The following is a 26,043-nucleotide window of genomic DNA, read 5'->3' as shown; positions in this document are numbered from 1 at the left end:
GTATTAAGTGAGTTCCGTGTCACTTTGATTCTAATTCACCTGTGTTCTTCTCTCCCCTTCATTTTTTTCCCTGACCCCTCCCCACTGTTACTGTGTACCCCAGCGCCTTCCTGAATGGATGTGTGGGTGGAGTGTGGGTGTGGCCTGCTTGTGGAGGGCATGTCTGATGGAATGGGTACCCTTCAGAGGGGAAAAAGCACTTCAATAACTCCAGCAAATGAGTGATTCCATCTCCTGTGACTGAGGAGACAGGGAATTGTACACAGTTGTATTGGGGAGACAGCCATACTCCCCCCCTCCCAGTGTATGAGTGGTGGCCTGAGGGTGTACTTGGTAAAGTGGGTAAGAGTGCTTGGAGCAATTCTCTGCCTTCCTGAGGAGATTAGCACCAAAGCCCAGGGACTAATTGGTACAGATAGTTTAATTCTTAAAAGGGCCTCTCATCATTTTATGGCTTGCCTGGTGATGTGTCTGTCTGGTGAGAAAAATCTCAATAATGTGTCCTTTCTTTCACAGGGAGGTTTTATTACATCATCCTTTCTGCAGGTTCCCCAGGGCTGAGCTGTAGTGCCAGGACTTTTTGGATATATGTTCATCTCATTGTCAATACTGGTGTCTGTAATTCAATTCAGGTGTCAGCCCGTGCTATACACTCACCACTGTGTACTCCTGCCCATCCTTTGGGGCCCCCTGCTCAATGTCCTGGGACATGGCCATGATTTGTGTGTGTGGGCGTGTGTTGCACGACCTCTGATACCCGTTGACTGCAGTTGTTGTTACCACGTAGACTGCAGTGTTGTTATCACATCTGTTTTGAGTCAGACCTGGGTGCTATATAAAGCACATACTGCAAACAAACAAACACTGTAACTTCTTCAGGTGCGCACATCATGTCCTTTGAAGGCAGCCCTCCCATTCATACCAGGAACCACTCAACTAAATGGTCATTGAGGCCAAGGGGGTGTCTCAGGCCCCCTTTCCTTTAATAGTACCCTACTCATACACCCATGTTTTTAGGTGTCATTTCCTAAATGTAAAATGCTTTTTTTCTGGTATAATCTCCAGATGTCCAAGATATTCCTAGGTCTCTTTGTTGGGTGACCCATGTAAACATTTTTAAAGCAGCTCTACTCTTTATACAATGACACTAGCTGTCTATACAGAGCATGTACATTTGCCAAACTAACATTCTTTAACCAGGAAAATTAAATGATTTGGGCACGACCCTAGAGTTCTCCAATCCAACCTTCTTAAAAGCTCTCAAGTGCTCTCATAGTCCAATACAGTAGCCACTGCCCACATACGGTAATTGAGCACTTGAAATGTGACTAGTCCAAATTGAGATGTGCCATAGGTGTAAAATATATACCAATGTCAAAGACTTGGTACCAAAAAATGTAAAATATCTCATTAATTTTTTATATTGATTACATGTTGCCATGAGAATATTTGGATATATTGGGTTACATAAAATCTATTATTAAGTTTCATATTTCTTTTTAAAATGTAATTACTAGGAAATTTTAAATTACATAAGTGGTTTGCGTTATATTTCTATTAGACTGCACTAGTCTAAAGCATTCCTGAAAGATGGCTACCCACCCCCATTATTGGATGGTTTCAATCATAAGAAAGCTCTTAAAATCATGTGTCTTAAGGTTTCAGAAGATACACTTGACACCAGAAACTTGTGACTTTCCTTAAAACAGTGGTTTCTATTTAATTGACAAATGGCTTCTTCAGATTACAAGAATAAACCCCATACTGTCAACTTGCAGAAGGTAAATTTCACAAAGCTATAAAATCTGAAGCATTGCTCAGTGATAACTAAGATGATACTTAACTAGAAAAGGTGATCCTTATCCCTCAATCCTAGTTAGAGCTTTCTGTTTGGGACATCTGGTATACCACATATGTGCACACACAGACACAAACATATATACACATACAACTGAGACCTTAGAGATGCAAGTGCCTCTTCTGAAAGCCGTTCTTCACATGGAGGAGGCAGAATCATCCACTGGAAGTGAGAAGCAATGGCATGGAATCAAGTCCCACAAGCTTGGCTGTGTGTTTATTTCTAGGAGCCAGAGGTTAGTGAATTAAAAAGCGTGCAGCCCTCTAACCATGGCATCTACCTTCCTTCGGACACCCAGGAGCATGCGGGATCTGGGAGGGCATCCTCTATGCCACGCCTGACTGTGGATCCCCAGGTAAAACGCAACCACCACCTACCATATGCAGTGGCATCCTGGGCTGTATTGAATTGGTGGGTTATGAACAAACATCTGATATTTTCAGGTGAGCCCTTGACTTGCCCCCCACCCCTTCTCTATAAGCACAACCTGGCTCATGGGCCTTCTCTACAGAGCCTGCTCCTCCACACTGTGTTTCCAGTGAAACCCTAACCACAACAGCCTAGCCAGCAAAAGGGCAGGCCCCCGATGGGCTCAACATCCTCAAGACTCAACCAGCCATGCAAGAAATATTTTCCAGGATTTCCCCTGTGTATTTTTCCTTCCTTTTCTCCTTTCCTGGTTCCTCTAGCACATACACAGTTACTTACACACACAGCTCTGTGTCAGGACTGTCTGTCCTAACCAGTGCAGGCCACGCCTCATTTCTTTGTCTGTTTTCCTGGCTTATTTTTTCTGTCTGTCTGTCTTACATCAAGTTTTGACAGAGACAAGAAGTTTTTGTGGATCTGTTTTAACATCTGTGGCAAGTCAAAATGCCAGAGTTTAAGGTGGAGCTGGCGTGGGACTGATCGAGAGAGAGCAGTGCATTCTCAGGAGCTATTCATTTACAAGCTCTCCTAAGCTCTAGCGCTATAAGGTGGCGCCTTCTCTGAGGAGGGCAAAAGACAAAAGGCAAAGCCGTGCTTCTTTCATGGTGGAGACTTTTTGACAGTTGCCCTCGCATATTTCAAAGTGGCTCAAGGTTCATGGCAGGTCCTGGCTGAGTCTCCAGGGTAGATGGCTCTATGGGCAGCTTGCACAGGACCCTCAGCTCCTTGCTTTCCTGAGCATGAAGAGGAGCCCTGCACCAGCCCAGTGACTATATTAACGTAAAGACACTTTCTGAAACAGCTTCCTCCAGCTAAGGTCTGAGCAAGAGGCATTTATGGGAGGTGACAATTTGCAATCTTCAACAATCTCAGTCCTACATCTTCCTTACTTTTAGACCATTTCAGTAATTAATCCATACCTTGTGTTCTTCTGGGGGCTCATGTTTCCAGGTGGTGACAGAACCTAGCTCCATGAGACGTTCATTTTCCACTATTCGGGAAAAGCGTTCAAATTCCTCTTGGCTGGAGGAATTCTCCATGGAGCGAAGCAGCGAAAACACCTACAAGTCGCGTCGCCGGAGTTACCACTCCTCCCTGAGGCTGTCAGCCCACCGCCTGAACTCTGACTCAGGTGAGGGAGTCTTCACCATTTGCCTCTTTTCTGACAAGAACTGAAAATCACGGGAACAGAATCCAGATAAAGATAGGCTTGCAGAGAGTGAAGGAAGAATGCTCCTTAACAAAGGGGGTTTCCTGTCTGACTCACATCATGAAACAAAGCAACAAAACCCTCTCTAGTCATCACAAAGGCTGATGAGATTTCTTTCTTCCAGAGCAGGGCTATAGAAATCATTAAAACAGAGTTTTCCCAAGGGCCTTCTACAAAACCACTCCACTGCCTTAGGGATGCATTAGAGACCCCCTGGCAAGGGCGGAGCTTTACCCACTAACTGCACTACCTGGAATTGTTTTATGCATTTGAGTTTTGTTTTTTAAGGAAAAGGGTCATATAGATAGAAACAGAAAATCACTAGTCTGGTTCAAACTATTTTACTAAGTGAAGAAACAAAGATAAAAAAGCAGTGACATGTCCCATATCATAGGGCCAGTAAGTGGCAGAGAAGGGACTAGAAGTGAAATCCTTTGACTTCAGTCCTAGGGCATTACAGTAACTGTGCTTACTTTGTTCATAGCCACTTCTTAATTCCCTTCTGCTAATGCCATTTTCCCTCTAAAAAGTTACACACCCATGTTTAGGACATAGAGGATTCTTGGGCCACATTGCTGGCAGAGATTCTACCTTAATTGTATCTAGCATAAATGGAAGCAGTAGAGAGTGATTGCATCCTTGAATTTGCAAGTCTTTCCAGTGGCGGCTTGCACACTTACCTCTTCACAAAAGGGTCATTTTCCAGTCTTTCTCTCCTTCTTCCCTTTCAGATCACCTGTTGGCATGTCTGCAGAAGCCAGGGTCCTTGAGGGGCCTGGTCCCAAGCTGTAAGACTTATCTTTGTGTTCAGCAGCCAGGATGGGCAGAGTTATGATAGTTGCTTTTGTCATCTCTCATAGGCCACAAGTCCGACACCCACCGCTCAGGGGGCAGAGAGCGGGGACGATCGAAAGAGCGAAAGCATCTTCTCTCTCCCGACGTGTCCCGCTGCAACTCCGAGGAGCGAGGGACCCAGGCCGACTGGGAGTCCCCAGAACGTCATCAGTCCCGGTCTCCCAGTGAGGGCAGGTCACAGACCCCCAACAGACCGGTGAGCATGGAGAGGAAGCTGAGCCTCTGCAGAAGACAGGGAGGGGCGGGCTGTTAACATTAGGTGCAAAATGTGGGCATCCAGCACCCACACAGACCTCAGCTTCACAGGAAACTGCATCCATTGTGCAGAGAGGTTAGCTTTTTACTTAACACTTGTGTACTCAGAAATGGTATGAATTCACAGGAAACCAAAGAGTCTCCCAAGAAAGACAATGGTGTGTAGGGGTCATTCCATCTTGGTTCTCAGAATCCAGAGTCACAAAATCACAACAAATAAGTTCATAAATATCTCAGGCAGATTTCAGAGGAAAGGATGGTTTTTTAGCCAGAAAAGTTTTGACCAGTCGCATGACCCTTAGTATTGGTTGGAATGGTGATTCCTCTCTCAACACAGGATTCAAAAGTCAGATCAATTCTAGCTTCCAGCCATCCCAAGAGGAAGAGTATCTCTCCTTCCAGCCTGTTGCTGAAACAGCAGCCTAGGTCTAAGATATAACTACCAGAGCTGTGTGAAAACATTCTCTGGCCCTGTTTTCCTCCTGACTACCATCCCTCACTCCCTGCCCTACCTTGCTCCAATACTCTCGGAGTCCAGATGTGAGACCCATCAGCAGTGAGCAGTGGGGAAGAGGAAGGGCTTCCACAGCCAACTTTCAGACGCAGTTGAGAAGTTTACTTCTAGAGCAGTGGTGTCGAGTTTTAGTGCAGAACAGAGTCACCTAGGGCTTGTTATAAGTGCACATTCCTGGGACCTCAAGCCTTCTGCTTCAGTAGTGAGACCTGCTGTAAAGTAGAACCCAGAAATCTTCACTTGGAAGGACGCCAGAATCTCCCAGGAGATCTTGAGCATGTGGTTCCTAGGTTACACGCACACCTTAAGCCTCAACACCGAGCTGGAGGTCCATTTACCAACCCCTGGGCTCAGAGACGCTTGGGAATAGGTGAACAGGTCAAGTCAGGCCTGAACCAGCAGATGAGTGGGGGGTTGTAGAAGCCAAGTTAGTCTTAGCACGCCACTGAAAACCCAGATGCAAAAAGAGAAGATGAGGGAAGGTATTTGCCATGGCCTTAGATCCAATTCCCAAGAACGTTCCCCATACAGAGCAACTCTAGAGCATTCGTTTACCTTTCATGTAGTTGTCTTTCCCAAAAGCTTCAAGTCTTTCTTTCAACGTGCCACGTGCTAGAGAGAGTGAGCTTCCAGATCTTTGCTACTCAACGTGTCTGTTCCATGGACTGGCAGCACCTGTGAGCTTGTTAGAAATGCAGGATCTCAGGCCCCATCCCAGACTTCCTGAGCTGCATCTGCAGTTTAACAAGACCCCAGAGATGCATAAGCATATTGAAAGTCGACATACCCTGGTCTCGATGGTACTGGCTCCTCAGTCTCCTGTAATCTCTGCGTCCCTGAGTGGATGTGACTGGTAGCAGAGGGGACTCTGGTGGCTCTCTGTAGGAGGGGTTAGGGACCTTAACCAGGTCCCAAGTAAGAATGATGCCAAACCCAGGCTAAAATGCCATGTTTTTCCTGCCGCACAGGGCACAGGGTCCCTCAGTGAAAGCTCCATCCCCTCCGTCTCTGACACCAGCACCCCAAGACGAAGTCGTCGGCAGCTCCCACCCGTCCCTCCAAAGCCTCGGCCCCTCCTTTCCTACAGCTCCCTGCTCAGACACACTGGGAGCATCTCCCCACCTGCTGATGGGAGCGAGGGCGGCTCCCCACTGACTTCCCAAGCTCTGGAGGGCAATGACGCCAGCCTGCCCGAGTCTTCCAACCCCCGGTACGTACATCAGGGCCACCCCTCCTCCCCACAGCGCTACATCTCTGAGCCCTACCTGGCCCTGCACGAAGACTCCCACGCCTCGGACTGTGGCGAGGAGGAGACGCTCACCTTTGAAGCAGCTGTGGCTACCAGCCTCGGCCGGTCCAACACCATCGGCTCAGCCCCGCCCCTGCGGCACAGCTGGCAGATGCCCAATGGGCACTATCGGCGGCGGAGGCGCGGGGGGCCTGGACCAGGCGTGATGTGCGGAGCTGTCAGCGACCTTCTGAGTGATACGGAAGAAGACGACAAATGCTAGAGGCCGCTCCCCCCTCCGATGCATGCTCTTCTCTCAACACGGAGATAACCAAGACCCCAATTGGGAAGCCAGTGCGGCCCGGGGGTGGGGGGAGGAAGAGGGAGGAAGAAGATAGAAGGACACCGTGCATTATCAGAGAAGAGGAAGGGAAGGACAGAAGGAAAACCGGTCAAACCCACCAAATCGCTGTATTTCCCTTGGCAAGATGGGCACTGCCATAGTTCTGCCTCTTTGCTGGGGAAAGAATATACAAGAACATGGAGGGTTATTCCCAGGGGAGAAGGGACACGAGGATGGCTTTGCTTCCCCTTGCCCCTTCCCACTTTTCTATAGCCGTGGGGATGTCGGGCCAGCCTGTGGCTACGCCCGTTGCCCTGAGAAGCCTGGAAGACATTCTGGCTCTTAACTGGGGAGTCATGGAGACCCTGGGAGAGCACTCTCCTCCCTCACCAGCCCCTCCTCCTCGGCCAGCACCCCTGCCACCAGGCCAACCACGACGGCATCTCATGCGTTATCCTGTGGCTTGCGTCCCCAGAGGAAGCACAGGCTGAGTTCAGGAGCATTGGATGTCAAGGGTAGGAGGCAGAGAGGGAGGAGAAAGGGGAAGGGGTCGGGGTGCTGTGGTGGCAGCAGCGAGAGCTGGTCTGGGTGAGCAAAGCCATAGTCCGGCCGCCCTCACCGTAGCGGAGGGGGCAAAGGAGCGGAGAGCTGCTGGTGCTGGTCGCTACAGTCCCGTGTGAGGCCTGTCGCCCACTCAGTAGGTGCTGTGTTCACTTAGGATAGGCCAGGGAGGTCCCCTGAGGTCCAGGGAGGTGCCGAAGGCTCTGGTAAGGGTGATATTTTCAAAGTATTTAACAACCCGTGTGACCAGGGCACCAGCTGATGAGAGTGGAGTCCGGCCTTAGCACTGGCGCCCCATGCCATGACAGGCCTTACTTAGCCCGGGAGATGCCAGGCACGGGGGAGCCCCGAGGGTGGGCTGAGTGTGGCAGGGGGGCACTTAAGGGGCTCAGGCAGAGTCAGTTTTCCAACCAGTATAGAGGTAATTCAGTATGTAGAATGGTGCTGCAGCCGGCCCAGCACATACCGGCTGAATGTCAGCCCAGACTCTGGGCCAGGAGCAGAAGACCTCTTTGCCAGGCAGCAAGGCCAGTGCCGTGCCAAGGCCAGTGAGCCCAAGTGCCAGTGGCCTAGCCTTCCCAGCCACTCCCCAAGAGGGTAGCCCACACACATCCAAGGTGAGCTACACATCACCTGGTAGGGACTTCTTCCGTAGAGATGAGAAAGGCCAACAGATTGCAACCAGACAAGCTTCCATGAGAGAGTCCCTCTGAGTTTACTGAGAAGCTCCCGTGAGGGAGGGACCCTTGGACGGGCAGCTTCTGCAGCTAGTTTGTGATTGAGGGTCAGTTTGTCAGGATACTTTAAGGTGATGAGTAAATATACCTCAGCTTAGACCCGGGCTGCTCCTTCTAGCAAAGCAGGCTCCAGTGGGGCCTCAGTACACAAGGTGACAGGCCTGGGGCCCCAGTGGTCCTGAATATTCCCCTGGGCTTTACCCATCCCTGAAGTAGGAGCTGAGCAGAAGACAACCTCAGGACATTGTTCCTAACCCCCAAAACTCATAAGCATTGAGAAAAAATAGAGCCCTCTCTTGGCTGATCAGTGCTCCTTAACTGTATCGATTATCCATTCGGTGGAAACGCACCACCCCCTTATGTCCTTCTCCAGTCCTCCAGCACCATCACTGTTAGGTGGAAGGATTTCCTGGAGGGGGTACCAGGCAGGGCCCTCCTCTCCCAGCCAGGAGCCTGCCTCCCGGGACCCTCCATGGGGCGACTCAGAGGCCCCCAACTGAGATCGCAGCGGATAAACTCTTTATCCTCCTCCAGCCCAGGCAGACGACTTCACGTCTTGGGTAGGAGCAGTCAGTGGCTGTTATTTTTCTTATGAACTTGGGTTATTTTGTTTTGTTGTTGTTGTTGAAATAGAAATAAGGCATCGTCGTATCAGCTCTGAAAAGCCAGATTCAACCCTGTGGCTGCAAAATCATTTGTGATGGCCCTGCCTTCTGTCCTAGACATGGATGGAGCTTCACGGCCCAGAGTCAGCCCCTAAACCAAAGCAGTCCCGGGGCAGGAGACCAGTGAGGCAGAGACGTAGGCCTCCCACTCTGAAACCCTCGTCTTTTTTCCCTTTCCTCTCCCACTCGGCACACGTGTGTGCTCAGGGGTACCTGGGAGTGTGACTCTGTAACACCCTGATTCTAACAGGCGGGATTGTTACCTGAGACTCAGACGCGGGGCCTTGTACTGTCTTAAAGGTTTCCCCTGCTCGGTGTCATTTCCTGCCAAAGTGCTGCTATGGGCTGCTTCGCACAAAATTGCTTTCTTCCACCTCGGAAATGCAGCTTTCCTGAGGGAAAGGCTGACACAGGACGGCCATTCTGCACCAGCGAGTCTATTGCATTGTGTTTTGAGAATGGGTGTTGAAGTGATGTCTTACACCATTGCAACAGGAGACACTGAGGCTGGCAGAGCAATTACCAGAAGTGGGATTTGCCTGCAAACAACATTACAGACACTCAATTTGCTGTGCCAGGAAACCTTCCTGGACACCTGAACTCCTTAAACTCCCATCCACACAAGCACTTGAGTCCTGAATAAAGTGGCATACTGCACCATAGATGCAGGCCCCTGACCAACTCCTTGGGCTTTTTTAGTACCCATGAACTTATGAACTCATCTCTTTAATTCAACTCCCCCTGACCAAGAAATCAGGTTTCTAATCCCTTAGCCTGCATTTACCCTTCTATTAAGACCAGAAAATAAAAGACAATTTTCTATGAAGTCACGGAACGCATCAGCATAATCGTACAACGGTTTCCTTCCACCTCTGAATAAATATGAACTCTAACCTCCCCCCAATAGCCAACCTGGAGATCCATTCCTAGGTGTCAGATTCTGCCTCTTTCCCTTGAAAAGAGGCCCCCCCGCCCTTTAAATCTCAAAACCTGCGCTTCTCTTTGGATTAAAAAGTATGGCAGCATCTTGAGAAATTCCAAGCAAAACAGAACCACCACCAGTGTTTGAGATACACAGCGTGATCAAACTCAGCACTGTAGGTTCCCTCCGAAGAATCTTTAGCTGTTTGTCCAGTTTCCCTTGCCTGAGACTTCAGGATCCCCTCAAAATAAGAAAGAGGGAGGTAGTGGGGAGAGGATGGGAAAAAGAAGGAAGGAGAGGAAAAGAAAATAAACCAAGGCAGAGAGATGTTCTAACTAGGTTTGTGTTTAGATACTCCTCTTTTCACTTAAGGTTCCAGACAGACTTCTGGTGGGGAATTCATCTCTCTTTCCGTGTACGCATATGTGTGACCCTCTGCCTGTCTCAGTCACCAAGGGGGCAGAGTGCCAGCAGGCCTTCAGACAAGGGGGTAGAGCTCTAGGCTCTAGGCCAAGGTGCCCTGTGAGCCAGGGTCAGGATAGACTTACCTACACCGAGAAGGGACGGTACCCTTGAGGGTCCCCCAGGCTCAACATGAGCCATGAACACAGCTGCCCAATGTGGGGCTGTGTGCTTTTCTAGCTGAGGAATCTATTTCTAATCTGGGTTTCACTTCTCCCCATTCAGTGTTTCTATGAGGTACCGAAATCACTGATAGCAGTTCTCTGAAGCTGAACTCCAGATCTTCTGGTTTTGCCTTCCCTTGACTCTGGCACCACAAAGAGAAGACCCCATGTTCCACCACTAGGCCGGCACGCATCCTCCCCACACATCCTCCTTCACATAGGCTTTGTGATGAGCCTGGGCGCCCTCTGTCCTCCCATCCCAGCCCTTGTTTTGCCACATGTTAGTAATGACCCAACTCCTGAGATGGTTAAGTCCACCCAATCCAAGCTTATCTGCCGATCTGCCTGCCTCTGCTGGGCTGTCTGCCGTTAGGGCATGCTTGAGCCTCATGAAATACAGTCGGGGACTCACCTGGTGGTACAAGATGATCTGAGATAGTGTAATGTGCAGAACTCTTGCTGGTGTGTATGAAACGTCCACATACTCGATGAAAGCCCATCGTAGGGAAATCAGGTCTCTCCTGGAGTAATGGAACAAAATTGAATAACTTTGATGCTTTAAGAAAGTTCTCAATTTTTCATTACATCCTTATTTCTAAAGCCTGCTCTAGATGTCTCGTTTTTGGACAGAATATTTCTTTAGTGGGTCAAGCCAGGGATAAGTTGAGAGATTCTTTAATTTCTAAGCTCAGCTATAATACATCTTATGAGGTTGTATTGAAAAAGGGGTACATGTATAACAGGAGGGGAGCAGAAAGTCACCTACTTTGCTGAGATTTTATGAGAAGGTTAAGGAACTTTCACTGCTATTTTTATCAGTTTCATGTCTCTTACGTTTGAGATCTTAAAGGCCCAGTGCCAGTGTATGCAGAGAATCAGGGTGAAGAGAGGCGTTTCCATGCCTTAGGGTAGATTCTTCCTCACTTGCTTCTCACCCATCCTGTCTGTCCTTCCCCCTGTGGATTCCAGAGCATTGAGTACTTCCCTGGAGTTTCAGGAGAGGACTTTATGCTGTAGGAAATGAGGACAGGGGGCCCCTGCAAGTGGCCAGTCAGGGCATGATGGTTTAACTACAGACAAGAGACCCATAAGGAATCAGGTCCCAGTTTAGATAACTATATATCCACACTGAGACTCTTATTTTAACAAAAGCCAAACGAGATTAACTCAGGAGTTGCGACCTAACATTTTCATGAGGCGATCAGAGGAGATCCCACGTTGATAAACACTGCCTCTGTCAGCAGTGTTGTCTTTTTTTTTTTTTTTAATTTATGGCTGTGTTGGGTCTTCGTTTCTGTGCGAGGGCTTTCTCTAGTTGTGGCAAGCGGGGGCCGCTCTTCATCGCGGTGCGCGGGCCTCTTACTATCTCGGCCTCCCTTGTTGCGGAGCACAGGCTCCAGACGCACAGGCTCAGTAATTGTGGCTCACGGGCTTAGTTGCTCCGCGGCATGCGGGATCCTCCCAGACCAGGGCTCGAACCCGTGTCCCCTGCATTAGCAGGCAGACTCTCAACCACTGCGCCACCAGGGAAGCCCTGAGTGTTGTCTTTTTGATTTTTGTTTTTTCCTCTCTGAACCACCCAGTCATCATAGGCAGGTCTAACCCAACAGAGCAGCAGCCAGTGGCTTCTCTGCTGGCTCTAGTGGCAGGCTCAGCTCCAGCCTGCTGGGGCGATTGTCAGCTGCCATGTGCTACAACTCACCCCGTCAGAGATATAGATGTACCACTTGGGGGCAGAAAAGACTAGGAACGGAAGGAACCATCTGGTTTCTGATGGCTGTCTTTTTCTTGAGTCCCTTCTGCTTTGAGCCTCTGAGACTTATGCATCCCAGAGAGATCACTCCAAGCCAAAGATAACTGATTCATAGATTGTTCCAACCTACCCAAGGGCCTGAAAAGCTGCTCTTAAAATTCAAGCCAGTTAGTTAAGAAGCAGGAATGGTACTCAGAGGAGAGTCCTATCACATTGCTGGTGAGGCTGGGGTGTCCCCAAACTGCGCTTCTATTTTTATAGTCTTGCTTCTTCCTACTTCCTCCCCCCATGCTAAAAATAGGGGGGCTGGTATCTTGACCTTCTAAATGCAAGAAGAGATTTTATAATAAGTCATGCTGTGATGTAAATATATTATTGAGATTGATTTTTTGTTTTTTTGATGTGGACCATTTTTAAAGTCTTTATTGAATTTGTTACAATATTGATTCTGTTTTATGTTTTGGTTTTTTGGCCCTGAGGCAGGTGGGATCTTAGCTCCCCGACCAGGGATCGAACCCACACCCCCTGCATTAGAAGGCAAAGTCCTAACCACTGGACCGCCAGGGAAGTCCCTGAATTCTTATTTCTGGGGGTTTGAAAGAGTTGAGTAGATCAGGTAAAAAGAGATAATGGGATTTATGTTTATTTTTAGTTGGATTTTTTTGTTTGTTTGATTAGTTGCAGTTTTTGGTAAGAGACCTGCTCTAGAACATCAAAGAAGGGTAAATGTGTGCTCTGCATTGTTTCTGAATTAGCTTCTCTTTAGGAATTAATTTCTGTCCAATCTAATGATGTGATATTTAAGTCCAAAATCTGAGGTTACACAGTACCAGCTCTATTTTCTCTCTCTGGTTTCCTTTTTGTCTTCTTTCTCCTTCTAGGTCAGCTTCTGTCTCTCATTTCTCTGTCTCTTCTCCTTTTAGGGACTTAACATATTATCTAGAAGACTGAAAAACTCTGAAATCATAGGGAAAGCCAAGGAAATAATAGAATGGATACAGAATTTTTCTAGGACATCTTTAACCAATAAATACAAAATTTATGTCTTGATGAAAAGATAAAAAATTTTTAAAAGGGTGTAGTAATTTGGTAAATGAAAATTATGGAAAGTCAAAAATAATAAACTCTATCCCAGCCTTCTGTACTAACTTGTGCCTTCAGCAGGGTATCGCCTCTCTCTACTTTCTTTCCCTTATTAGGAAAATTAAAATACTAATGCTTGGCTAGTTCATGGGTGTGTCAAGTGTTTGCAAGTAAGTTACTAACTCATCATTTAAATAAAGCACTTAGTCTCCACAAATCAGTTTAGAAAAATCTTCACTCCCTACATCCCATTTAGGACCCATGACATTCTTGGCATTGCTCTAAGCATTTAATTTTTTTTTTTTTTTTTTTGGAAGAAACTTCATGTTTAATGGATCCTGAATCCAGGATTTACTTTAATTTCACCCTCTAGTTTTCCCCTTTTCCCTTCCTCTTCCTCTCAGCTTGCTGACAACAACAACAGCAACAAAAATCCAGACTTTCTTTTTTTAATCCAGGAAGGCAGTTGAGTGTTCATGCTCAGAGCTTCCCAGTCCAGTGTCTCCTCTGTGGCCACTGAGCCAGTCTTAGATCAAATGCTCACAAGCTAACACGTAGGATCCTCACTGAGACCCCTTCTCCTACTCAGCATTGGAAATCTGGGTGGGTCTTTCTCTCTCTCTCTCTTCTGCCAGTTTGTCAGAGATAAGGATGGATTATTCTCTATGTTCTGGACCAGATCCGAGAATGTGTACCAGGCAGTACCACTTCCTTCTTGGTTCACTCAGAGGGGGACCCCCAAACTGCAAGGAGACTAAATCAGTCAAAACTGCCAGATTCAAATTTGACCTTATTTGGTGACTCAATTTTCCTTCCAGTACTCTAATTTCGTCTAGTGATGGCCTGTAGCACAGAAGAACCGCCACTGAAAATCGATTAGAAATCTTGATAAGAGATGAGCAGGAAAAACACACTGCAAAACTTCAAAGTGCCATTAATCAATTTAAAAAAATAAAAGTAATAGGAAATGAGAGCTAAAAAAGGTAATCTAACTGCCAGTTAAAGTATACTGTAGTTCTGGTCTTAGTTACATTTGATATTGGGGCTATGTAGCATTAAGCAGATCCCAACAGATTTAGTAAAAACATAGGTATTATATTTTAATGGCTACCCATGGAGATATATACTTAGCCTGCAGGCCAAACTTCAATCAGTGTTTTTCTACCCTGGGGTTTTGTGACCAACCAAAATTTATACAAAGCCACCCTAAGTGCTGTGATTGCAGAGGAACCTCCTTCTTGGTGACATTAGAGAGCCGTCCATCTCCACTCAAACTGAGTCCAAGATTTGGAACTCACCCAGAAAAACAAACAGAGGAGAAAAATCTAAAGCACTAAGTGTGCAGGACATTTCATAGCTGGGACGAATGGGGTAGAGGTGGGGAAAACAAGCTCTAGAACAAAGACAAGGTTAAGGTGAGAAATACCAGCTGGTCCCAGGTAGAGGAAGGCTTAGAGGTGTGTGACCTGGGATCCTCATTTATGCCAGATCACAGGTCAACTTGTTAGCATGATATCGGGGGCAGAGGGGTTCTTTCCACTCTAGGTAGTGGATTTGAAGGCCTCAGAAGATTAATAGAGGCCAGAAAAAAATTTTCCAGACCCGGGAGATGGAGAGAAAGGAGGTTCTTGCTTTCAAGCAGCCTGAAGACAATCTCGATGACTTTAACATGTCTTCAATATAGTAGTGCCAGTAGTGGAGAGATTTCATTGGTCTTCCTAGTGGCACAAGCACCATAGGAGGGGAGAGGGAGGAGGGGCAGTGAGTGGGACGGGAGATAAGCTTTATCAGGAATAGATTTCAAACTCCACATGGTGCACTAGCGTCAAAAGATAACACTGCAAGGAAGTGGACAACAGGGTGCCCGGGCCATGCCCTCTGTCCTTTGGGACCCAAGGTCAGGCCATTCCTCCTGCTTGGTTTGCTCTTAGAGAATGAGCACATCAGATGGGACCAAGAGGGAAATTGGGTGATCTGCTTTAGGCTGTTAAAATGCTGCCACCTGCATTACAAAACACGTGTGAGTCAAGGCACTTGAGACACTTCCTTACAGGCAGCAACCACTGCGGTGTGCCAGCCTGATGCCCCTTCAGTGACCATGTTGGAATGGCAGCCAGTGCTGGCCTGCCCACGGTATTGGTGCATCTCTCCCAAAGCCAGAGTTCAGCACTGCATGTTAACCAGGTGGATACCCTGTAATATAAATGCTCGTTTGGATCCAAAAGGAAAACCATTAAAAATAAAAGAAAGATGAACAACTTTGATGTTTCTTTTTTTTGGGTGGGTGGGGGGGGGGGTCAAAGCAAATAAATAAATAAAACCTTGTTGTAAAGAATTCATCAGCCTGATTCCCTCTCTCACTCAATGTGTTTCTTTGCTCCCACTCAAAAGGGAGATCATGGAAGTGAAGCCGTGCCAGGACTCTCAAGGGAAATGGGCAGCAGCTTCTGGATGTCAGCGTCTGCTCAGCCCAGCTAGTTATGAGGAATTCCAGAGTTTCCCAAAGTTCCAAGGACATCCTGGTCCTAGAAGATTTTCTTTTATTAATAAATGTTCTTCATCTTAGAGGAAATAACCAATAAATAAATAACCAGATAAACTAGCTGGAAAAAGTTGGGCAAATTTTTCTAATCAGAAAAATACTATGTCCGGGGGAGGAGTTTAAAAATAGACAGAGAATTGGGCTTCCCTGGTGGCGCAGTGGTTGAGAATCTGCCTGCCAATGCAGGGGACACGGGTTTGAGCCCTGGTCTGGGAGGATCCCACATGCCGCGGAGCAACTGGGCCCGTGAGCCACAACTACTGAGCCTGCGCGTCTGGAGCCTGTGCTCCGCAACAAGAGAGGCCACGATAGTGAGAGGCCCGCACACCGCGATGAAGAGTGGCCCCCCGCTTGCCGCAACTAGAGAAAGCCCTCGCACAGAACGAAAACCCAACACAGCCATAAATAAAAATAAATAAGTAAATAAATAAGTGGATAAAAACAGGCAGAAAATCTCTTTATGGGACACAGGGCTTCTTGACTAGAAGAACTATAACCAGCCTCCCTCCCAAAAGAGGGAGAAGATTATGGGACACCAGCTTTGCTGCCAAGTTCAGGACGGAGCAGACTCCCCAAGCCTTTCGGGAAATACTGTCCATTCTTCCCTTCTGCCCATATCATTCCATATTTAACCATCATGGCTTCTTTAATAAAAAGAAAGAAATCAGTCTCCGGGTCCAGTGGTCCCTTTGAGTCTCCATTTGGAGGACAACTTTTTGTCTCATTCTCCCTGGGGAAGCATCATCATCTTCTAATCCTAGTGTTGGGTTTATTATTTTAATCTGAATAATTATTTTATCAATTAAATAAAACCAAGAATTCTAGGATAAGTCCCCCATTTCTGCAGTTCCATCAAAGATAACCTCTCAAGCCCTAAGACATATAATTTTGTTAAGTAAGAATTACTGCACCACATTTTTTGGACGGTTTTCATTATAAGAAAATGGTCTAGGTCCTTGGAGGCTGGATTGGAAACTTCTGAGATCTTGTCCAACTCTCAGATTTTGTGTATTTTCCAGTCACAATTTCTTTGCCATGGCTTCCATCACCATTGGAGCTGGGAAGATGGAATGTCAGCAACAGCCTTCCTTACCTTCATTCTTTTATGGGATTACTAGTTGGTTTGTTTAGGCAAATGTTGGTCTGTAAGGAATTTCTACATGGATTGATGAGGGTTTTTGGTTTTTTTTTTTTTTGGTTTCCTTCTAATCTAGACCATAGGTCCATAGTATTTCACAGGGTAATGGCACTAGGAAACATGTACAAAGAAAAATAGACACTATTATGCACTTCTTTCTGGTGTTTCTGTATTATGCTTCTGAGCATTTGTTGGTTACCCTAACACATGTCCTTTAAATTTTCTACAATATTAAAAACTTGTTTTTACTTGTATACCAAGTTCCTTTGCTAATAAGCTAGGAAAATTCCCAAAGACCAAGATGTCAGTTCCTTAAACACAAAATATTGGGACTAGTCACAGGTGTATATGACTCTAGAACACCTCAAGCATAAGAGGCAACACAGAGAAAGAGGAGAAGAGACGTTATAAAGGCAAGTGCTGGAGTCAGACCCAACTGAGTTCAAATCTGTGCACCACCACTCATGAACCGTGTGCCCTTGAGCAAGCCATTTAACCTAACACTCACTTTCTTCGTCTTTAAAATGGAACAATAGGACTTCCCTGGCGGTGCAGTGGTTGAAACTCTGCGCTTCCAATGCAAGGGGCGAGGGTTCAATCCCTGGTTGGGGAACTAAGATCCCACATGCTGCACGGCGCAGCCAAAAAAAAAATTAAAATAGAATAAAATAAAATAAAATGGAACAATAGTAGTAACGACCTCATAGGGTGGTTATATGGCACTGACAAGTTATTGCATATAAAGAGAATAGCCAGTGCCGGCCCCATAGGGACACCATCCTTGTCATCATCATCACATAAAAGTACATTCCCCAACCCCCCTAAACCCGAGAAACTGAACCCTCAGAGACACGTTCTAACTAGAAGAGTATGCCGGGTGGGTGTCCCTCTTCTGTCAGTGAAACACAGAGGACAATCTGATCTGTAGACAGGTTTCTAACGCGAAGGGAATAAGTTAAGCTTTAAAAAGCAAGCAAAACATTATTGTATATGTATTTTTAAATAATGCCTCCATTCTTGTCTCAGAAACAAGCCCTAATTTGCTTATTCTTCACTTCTAATTTCCATATTCAGTTAATAACAAAATGGGAGAAACATTAGTGGGATATAGTAATTGTAAAAGTAGGAATAAAGTTAATGGCAATATTAAAAATACTGCACACATATTCAAGGCAATTTGAAATATGAAGCAACTCACAAATTAACGGCACATGTAAGAGAATCATAGATTCAGCGTCAATGGCCTGATTGTTACTCCATTAAAAGAAAAAAAATCAGAAAAATCCTTTAAAAAAAACCATTGCTAGGTGGTCAATAAAAATTATTAGTTCATAAGGCATCAGCTCTGGACATAAATAAATTGCAGTGCTTTGCAGGGAATTGAATACCAAAAGGGCAGAGCAACATGACTCAACAGCTGCGAGTCCATCCAGGAAGGGGACCCCCATGCATCAGGGTATATTGCTTCCAAATCTCTGGCCTCTGCTTCTGCATGCAAGACCACATGTGTGCATAAAATACCTGTAGCCTCCATGTGCTGATATTTAAATGATTCTGTAACACACAGGAATCATAGAACCAGAATGTTAGAGCAGGAAGGAGCCTAGGTGTCAGTTCTGGCCCAAGCTCATTCATACGTGAGGGATATGAGATTTAGGAGAACTCTAACGGAGATCAAGGGGGTCTCCTGTGAATCTGGACAGCCATAGTAGGCTCCACCCACCCTAGCACAACTTCCAAAAAAGAAGAGGGGAAGAAAACAGCAGGGAAATACCCAGGAGGCCCTTTTGCTCACACAGCCAGAAGACTCCTTTGGGAATCTAATGGAAGCTATGGTTCCTCTCCCTTGAAAAAAAGCACAAAAAAACCTGAGTCTTCACATCCCCCAACCCTACCCCAAAGGCTGTTTATAATTCCCCCACAACAGTCTCAGGAGGTATTAGGGAAAGACCAAGCCCAAAACAGAGCTACTTGCATCAAAGGAATTCAAAGGAAGAGCTGTGACATCAAACTGTTTGGGCCTGGAAATAAAGGATGGAATCCAGGCCCAGTTCCCAGGCATGTGGGAAACACTGCTTTCCTCGGCTTCCAGATCTGATGGCTTGACTTGGATGGGATTACAGTGTGAATGGCTGGGAGGGGTTTGAGAGGGGAAAAGGGTGCTTCATTATAAATACAGGTCAGTAAATATACTGACATAAAGCAATAGATAGATCTGGCCCCAAATTCCAGTTATGCATTGAATAGTGACCCCAGCCATGTAACTTAGCCTCTAATCCTTGGTTTTCCCAACTACAGAATTAGGATAACAAGACCAACCTTGCATAGTTGTATTTAGGATTAGAGATTACAGTTGACCTTTGAGCAATGCAGGGTTTAGGGGCGCCAACCCCGAGCCATCAAAAATCTGCATACCGCTATCTCTGCCTCAAAAATAGAGGAACTGATAAGTGACTCAAACAAGGGCAAGAAGCTGAAACAGTTTGGATAGAATCAGGATTCAAACCTTAGTTCTTTTGATTCCACATATTGTGATCTCTAATTGAACACAAACTTTTCCCTATACTTACTTAATTTAAAGATCTGTAAAATGAAAATACAGGTACTATATTTATTGAAAAAATCTGCAGATAAGTGGATCCAAGCAGTTCAAACCTGTGTTGTTCAAGGGTCAGCTGTACACACACACACACACACACAGAGTACCTGGCATGGTGCCTATCACATAGCAGGCATTCCATAAAACATGATTACTATTATTATGAATCCATTCACCCATTCATCAGATGTATTTATTAATCACACACTATGGTGCCAAGAACTAGGATTTTGATGGTGAAGAAGACAGGTGAAGTAGTGGCTTTGAATTTTCCACCGCCTAATGGAGTTACAGAAAACAAATAAACCACTGCCCAACTGTGTGATTCTTATGCGGGGGGGAACTTTCAGGGAACTATGGAAGCCCCTAAGAGGGGCTTGGGAGTCAGAAACAGCTTCCTGGGAGAGCCAGTATTTGAGTTGAGGGCTGAAGGATAGCAGAGTTTAGTGGGCCACAAGGATGGGGAAGAGGGTGCCAGGTAGAGGTGTGGGAGAACATATTAATAGCTTGCTGTGGTTCAAGGGCAGAGCTTTGAGACGGTGTGTGAAGGGATAAGGTTGGAGCATTAAGGAAGAGCACATAGACCGTGTTCAGAGCTTGGCCTTCATGCAACCACCGTGTTAGTCAATGGCAATGACAAGTATTAAATTATGAGAAGACTAGACACAGGCATCGCAAGGGTGAGCCAGAGCGGGTTTGCTTACCGAAAGGATAAAGAAGAAAGTCACGACAGTCAGTATACACTGAAGAGAAATAACGTTCTCCAAGACAGTCAGAGGTACAATCTTGTGACCACCAAATTTGGCACTGGGAGTACACTGCCGAAGATGATAATGTGAATGAGTGGGGTTACATCAGACCCTTTGGAGGCTTAACCATCTCCTCCAGGTGCCACTCCCAGGCGTGACACTGAAGCTGTTCTCCGTGTAGGTTAATCTGGAGAGGTGCCAGGGGATGCCTCCACCGGTGCACCTCATCAGTCTTGAAATCACACCGCGATGACAAGGCTTGTACAGGGCAGAACTACCAGGCTGGAGGACAGCTCCCATCTATCACCCTCAACTCCACCCCCTCCACAGCCTAACACAGTCCAGCCCACATAAATCCCTCAGTTTTGTGCTGTAGAACCCCAGAGGGGCAGTTTCCCAGGAGACTCTGGGAACCTCCATAACAAACCCTCTGCCCTGTGACTCCGTTTATCCCCGAGACTTTATCCTGAAGTCAGTGAGCAGCCGCTGAGGTGGTTAGAAGCAGAGAAATGACATGGTCTGATTTGTAAGAACAAAACAAAACAAAACAAAAACACTTTGGCTGAAATGAGGTGAATGGGGTTCAAAGAGGAGAAATCTACTGTAGGGGAAATCCATTATCCTGGGCGAGGATAATGACAGCAGAGATGGAAAGAAGTGGACAGAATTGAGAAGTCCATTTAGGGGAGGATTAGGCAGGATTTGATGATTGGCTGATGCGGCACACTGACAGACGAATCTGTAGTTTCCAATAAGTGAGCCAGAAAGTTAGTTAAAATGGTGTATTAGTTTCCTTTTGCTATTGCAACAAACTATACAAACTAGTGGCCTGAAACCATACAGATTTATTCTCTTATTGTTCTGGAGGTCAGAAGTCAGTTTCACTGGACTAAAGTCAAGGTGTTAGCAGGGCTGGTTCTTTCTGGAGCCTCTGAGGGAGAATTCCTTGCCTTGCCTTTTTCAGCTTCTAGTGGCCACCTGTATCCTTTGGCTTGTGGACCCTTGCTCCATCTTCAAAGTGTATTACTCCAAGCATGACAGTGCCTTCTCATCTAAGAAGGCAACCCCTCATCCCTCACATAAGAAACGTTGTGGTTACATCAGTCTTTATACATCATTATTTATCTATTTTTAAATAATGCCCCCACTCTTGTCTCAGAGACAAGTCCCAATTTGCTTATTCTTCATTTCTAATTTCCATATTCATTTAATGAAAAATGGGAGCTGCTCTGCCAGATAGAGGGACTAAGAGAGAGTTTTCAGGCACCATGATTGATCACCAGCAGCTAACCTTCCTTGAGAGAGAGAGAGAGAAAGCTAGGATAGGAGAGGGAGGAAAAGAAAGAAGAAGGAGAAGCATTAACACAAGCAGAGTGCAACTTCACCATTACCAAGCATCACCATCGAGTCACCAAGCGTGGCAGAAAGTTTCTTTTGTAATTAGAAAAAAATCAGTGGGTTAGTCACACGCTAATTGAGACCTATTTTTGCTTGAATTAGGTCAGTCTTCGTTAAATGCCTCTCTAGAAATAGGCAGAGGTCGGACTCCCCATGGGTGGTTTGCACTGATGCAGCAGAGATGACTCACGTTAGCTCACGCTACAAGCTGTACAGATGGATGGGAGTGGCTGATGGAAGCTGCCCTGCCAACTCCCCACGAGACTGAAGCCCACCCACCCACCACCCCCACTGCGAGCCGTGCAAATGGACTACAGAGAGGGCAACAGTTTCTGAGCTGACCCTCATGCCAAGGGGCACATCGGTTTCTTGACCCTTTGCTATCAGAGCGCCGGGAATTATAATCTCAACTAGATGTGTATTTGTGACTGGCACAGAGAAGTTTCCGGCATCCTGGTGAACTGGCAGGTCTCTCTAGTGGAAGAAATAATCACTTCAGCTGGGTCCTCATGGGATGACAGACTTGTTTCAGTTTGCCTGAAAGGCTTGCATCCTGGGAATCCCCTCACTCCCGGGTAAACCAACCATTGGTCAGCCCTAGGTCCCTCCATAAAGGGTAAGACGCAGGACCAAATCTTTACTTGAAAGATATTCCAGGTTCTCCACAGTGGATGAAAAAGTATTGGATGAGAAAATGTTCGAGATGAAAGGGATATTAGTGACTATCTGACCCAATAGTTCTCCAACTGTAGTGTATATCAGAATCCCCTAGGCTGTTTATTAAAAATGCAGATTCCTGGGTTCTACCTCCAGAAATACTGATAGAGTAGGTCTTGGTGCGGCTCCATATTTTCACATTTTATAAGCATCCTGGATGATTCAGATTAAAGTGGTCCAAGAAGCCATGTTTGAGAAATAGGGATTTAATTCCAGCACCTCATATTATTGATAAGAAATCTATCCTGAACTGAATCACTTTGCTGTTCACCTAAAATGAATAGAGTATTGTTAATCAACTATGCTCCAATATAAAATAAAAATTAGAAGAAAAAAAAAGAAATCTATCCTGTGTAAGGCTACACAATAGGCCAACTACAGCCTGATCTAAAATAAAAACTCAGATACACATTCCCTTCTGAGTCCAAAGTTATTTCCATTTATAGCATTTGGGGGCTACATGGTCCTTTCTTCTTGCAAAAGTCTCTTTATATCTTCCCTCCAGAAAATATCATCTATCTGAGAAAATACTTAACAAAAAGGAAAACTGAGACTCACTGGATGTAACCATATTTATAGGGCTTGGAATTTCTTTTCTGTTAGTAGCTGATGTCAGCTTCAAAGGAAAAGAAGCTATAATGTTTTGTTTTCCTTCTTGAGGAGTTTCTTAGAAGCATCAGCTGCTTTGAGCCAGTCTGCTCTTATATAGAAGGTTTGAGACCTCACACTGACTCAGCCAGGATAAGGGATATTAATTATAAAGGTATCTGGGATTAGACAGACACTCACAAAATCTTTAATTCAGGCTCCAAAATTTGTCCTTTGTGGAACTGGACCCAGGGCATTTCCTGTCAGTGTGACTCCTCTCTGGTTTGCACATACCATGTAGAGCCAGTCTTTAAATATCAAAGGGTAAGCTTTTGAATGTAGTATTTTAAGGTGGATCTGACTAAATAGGTGGCAATTTGAGATGGGCCCCGTTTCATGGCGTTTTTTTCCCTCTCTGTGTAACTTTCATCTATTACTCATAGACCCGTCCTCTGGAGCTACCTAAGTCTAATTCTTCTTCCAGAAGACAGGTCATCAGATATTTGAAGACTGTTATCAAGACACCCAGGATAAACATCCCTAATTTATCCAGGTGTCCTCTTTCTAAATTCCTCCTTCTCCTTGGGGTATGATCTAGAACACTGCTGTCTTGTTAAAGTGTGTCATGCAGATCTGAACCCAGTTCCTGGGCTCCGCCCCCTTCCCTCACATCAGCACCATCATTAGAACTGGGGGAGAGATGTGAAGGGAGATGACACATCTCACTTGGAGATTTGAATGTTTCCAAGATTGAAAAGAGTTTGTGAAAAGGGACCCACCCCGGGAATGGAGGGAGAGATCACCTATGCCTCCCACCTGCCAGGTAAGGACTGGGGATTGCTTTAGCTGTGGTGACAATAAACTGAAGTCACATGGATTTGTCTTAATTAACAGCTTTAGATACAATTCACAGGTCACACAGTGCATCCACTTACAGTTACGATTCAGTATTTTTTATTATATTCAGAGTTGTGCAACTATCACCACAATTAATTTGAGAACATTTTCATCATCCCAAAAATATAATCAAATTTTAAATATTATCCTAATCAATTTATTTCCTAATTACTGATAATCATTTACAAGACCTTCACTCTATGGAGTGATACTTGAACCTTCTAGTGAGGTGCTGGATATAAGAACTCAGTATGAAAGAAAGAGGGAAAAAAAGGGCAATGCACATCTTAGAGACTACATGACCCTGTTGTGTAACGTTAACTACCAAGTATTTCACAGTTTTCTATAGAGGCTAAGAACAAGGACTCTGGGGCCATATTGGTTGGGTTCAAATTCTGGCTTCACCACTTACTGACCTTGGGAGAGTCAGTTCTATCTGTAAAATGAGGACAGTATTTGTTCCCACCTCATATGGTTCTTATAAGGATTACATAGATTAACATAGAAAGCATTTAGAACAGAACCTGATTCTATATCACTGCTTGCTAATCTAATTATTATATGTATAATTTACTGTTATGGATACTGACCTTCTACCAGGTAACCCTTTGTGATGCTCTGAGTCATGAGATTTTGTATTTGTACATCTAATCTGTTAGCAGTTCAGTATGTATTGAAAGTCTGTGGTTAGAATTAAAGTCCCTGTGAGATTATTGGTTATTGGGCATTTTACTTGGGAGAAAAGTTAGACAGTCTAGTCTTATTTCATGAACACAAAGAAATTTACATAGCTATGGAATGGCAGTTTCTGGCTTAACAACACAGTCTTTTAACTCTCATTCCAGTGCCCAGAAGGGGACTAGTACATAATAAGCACTGAAAATATCTTATTGAAAAAAATAAATGATTCACTTAGAATGTACTAGAGTGACCTAAGAGAGTCACCACCCTTTCTTAGGTTTCTTTATTCAGCATGCACTAAGTTTCTCGCCTCAGGAAGTAAACACACACTTTTATTTACCTAGAAAATCTTTCCCAACTACATTTTGCCTTGCTTCCTACTCAGGCTTCAGGGAGAACTGAAGCTGGGTTGAGTACCTTCCCTATATATTCCCATAGCTCCCTATAGTTTCCCTATTAGAGCAATAATCACACCAAATTAGGGGCTTCCCTGGTGGTGCAGTGGTTGAGAATCTGCCTGCCAATGCAGGGAACACGGGTGCGAGCCCTGGTCCGGGAAGATCCCACATGCCGCGGAGCAACAAAGCCCATGCATCACAACTACTAAGCCTGTGTGCCACAACTACTGAACCTGCGCTCTAGAGCCCAGGAGCCACAGCAACTGCAGCCCGCGTGCCTAGAGCCCATGCTCTGCAACAAGAGAAGCCACGACAATGAGAAGCCCGTGCACCGCAACTAAGAGTAGCCCCCGCTCGCCGCAACTAGAGAAAGCCCACGCTCAGCAACGAAGACCCAACGCAGCCCAAAAATAATAATAATAATAAAAAAAATTAATTAATTAAAAAAATAATCACACCAAATTATAATGTGTCAGTTCACTCCACTAGAATGTAAGCTACGTGAGGGCAGACACCATGTTACTGTTATAACAATGTTTATCCTTGGCACAACAAGGACCTAGCATATAATAGTAGTATTTTCAGATGAACATTAGAAACTGTGGAAGACATTGATAACTGTTTCCCCATATTCATTCCCCCTGATTCTTTCAAGAATAGTAGTCTCCCTCAACACTCATATTTTAAAAGGTCACGGGACCACCAAACCAGAGAAGACATCACAGCCAACCTTTCAGCCAGTGACCGAGTTGTCACCAAGGGAAAGTAAGCAGAAGTGATATGCACAAGTGTCTTGAAAGGATATGCTTGCCATCTACTTTGTCTCTTTCCCTCTTTCTTTCAGCTGGAAGGCAGTTGCGGTGCTAGTGAGTGAGACTGAAACATGTAGAGACAGAAAGCACCCTAAGGTATGGTAAAACAACAAGGTACAAGGAACCTAGGTTCCTGGATGATCTTGTAGGGTGAAACTGCTTGACCTACCATGCACAGGCTGCTTGACTTTGACTGTTAAATGAGGAATATATAAACCTACAACTTGTTTGAGTCCCTCTGTTTTGGAGTCTCTTTGTTACAGCTGCTTAGGCCCTTCCTTAACTAAAATTTGAAACAGGGCATGAGAATTCTAGACAATCCTTGGGGAGGCACTAACCATTCAGAACCTTTGAAATTCTAGGCACTTAGTAGTACATAAGTTCCACTGCTTATAAGAAATGAATGGCTATATTCAGCAAGGTTGATCCTAGTACCAGAGGGAATTTTATACATCTGGACATAAGAATAACAGTGATCTTGACCA

At 45.5% G+C, this 26,043-nt stretch overlaps 1 protein-coding gene across 1 annotated transcript in view; it reads left to right on the top strand.

Moving 5' to 3' along the window:
- The window catches only part of CACNA1E (calcium voltage-gated channel subunit alpha1 E), a 560,326-nt gene extending 545,025 nt beyond the window's left edge, over window positions 1-15,301 (top strand). Inside the window, exons 48-51 of the mRNA XM_082473793.1 lie at window positions 2,085-2,213; window positions 3,239-3,419; window positions 4,358-4,548; window positions 6,090-15,301. Coding sequence (XP_082329919.1) covers window positions 2,085-2,213; window positions 3,239-3,419; window positions 4,358-4,548; window positions 6,090-6,632 — 1,044 coding nt within the window. The 3' untranslated portion in view covers window positions 6,633-15,301. The remainder of the gene's footprint in view (window positions 1-2,084; window positions 2,214-3,238; window positions 3,420-4,357; window positions 4,549-6,089) is intronic.
- Window positions 15,302-26,043: the final 10,742 nt, after the last annotated feature.

Source organism: Balaenoptera physalus, assembly GCF_965194825.1.
Source record: "Balaenoptera physalus genome assembly, chromosome: 1".
Lineage (NCBI taxonomy): Eukaryota > Metazoa > Chordata > Mammalia > Artiodactyla > Balaenopteridae > Balaenoptera > Balaenoptera physalus.
This window is presented reverse-complemented; position numbering and strand designations above follow the sequence as displayed.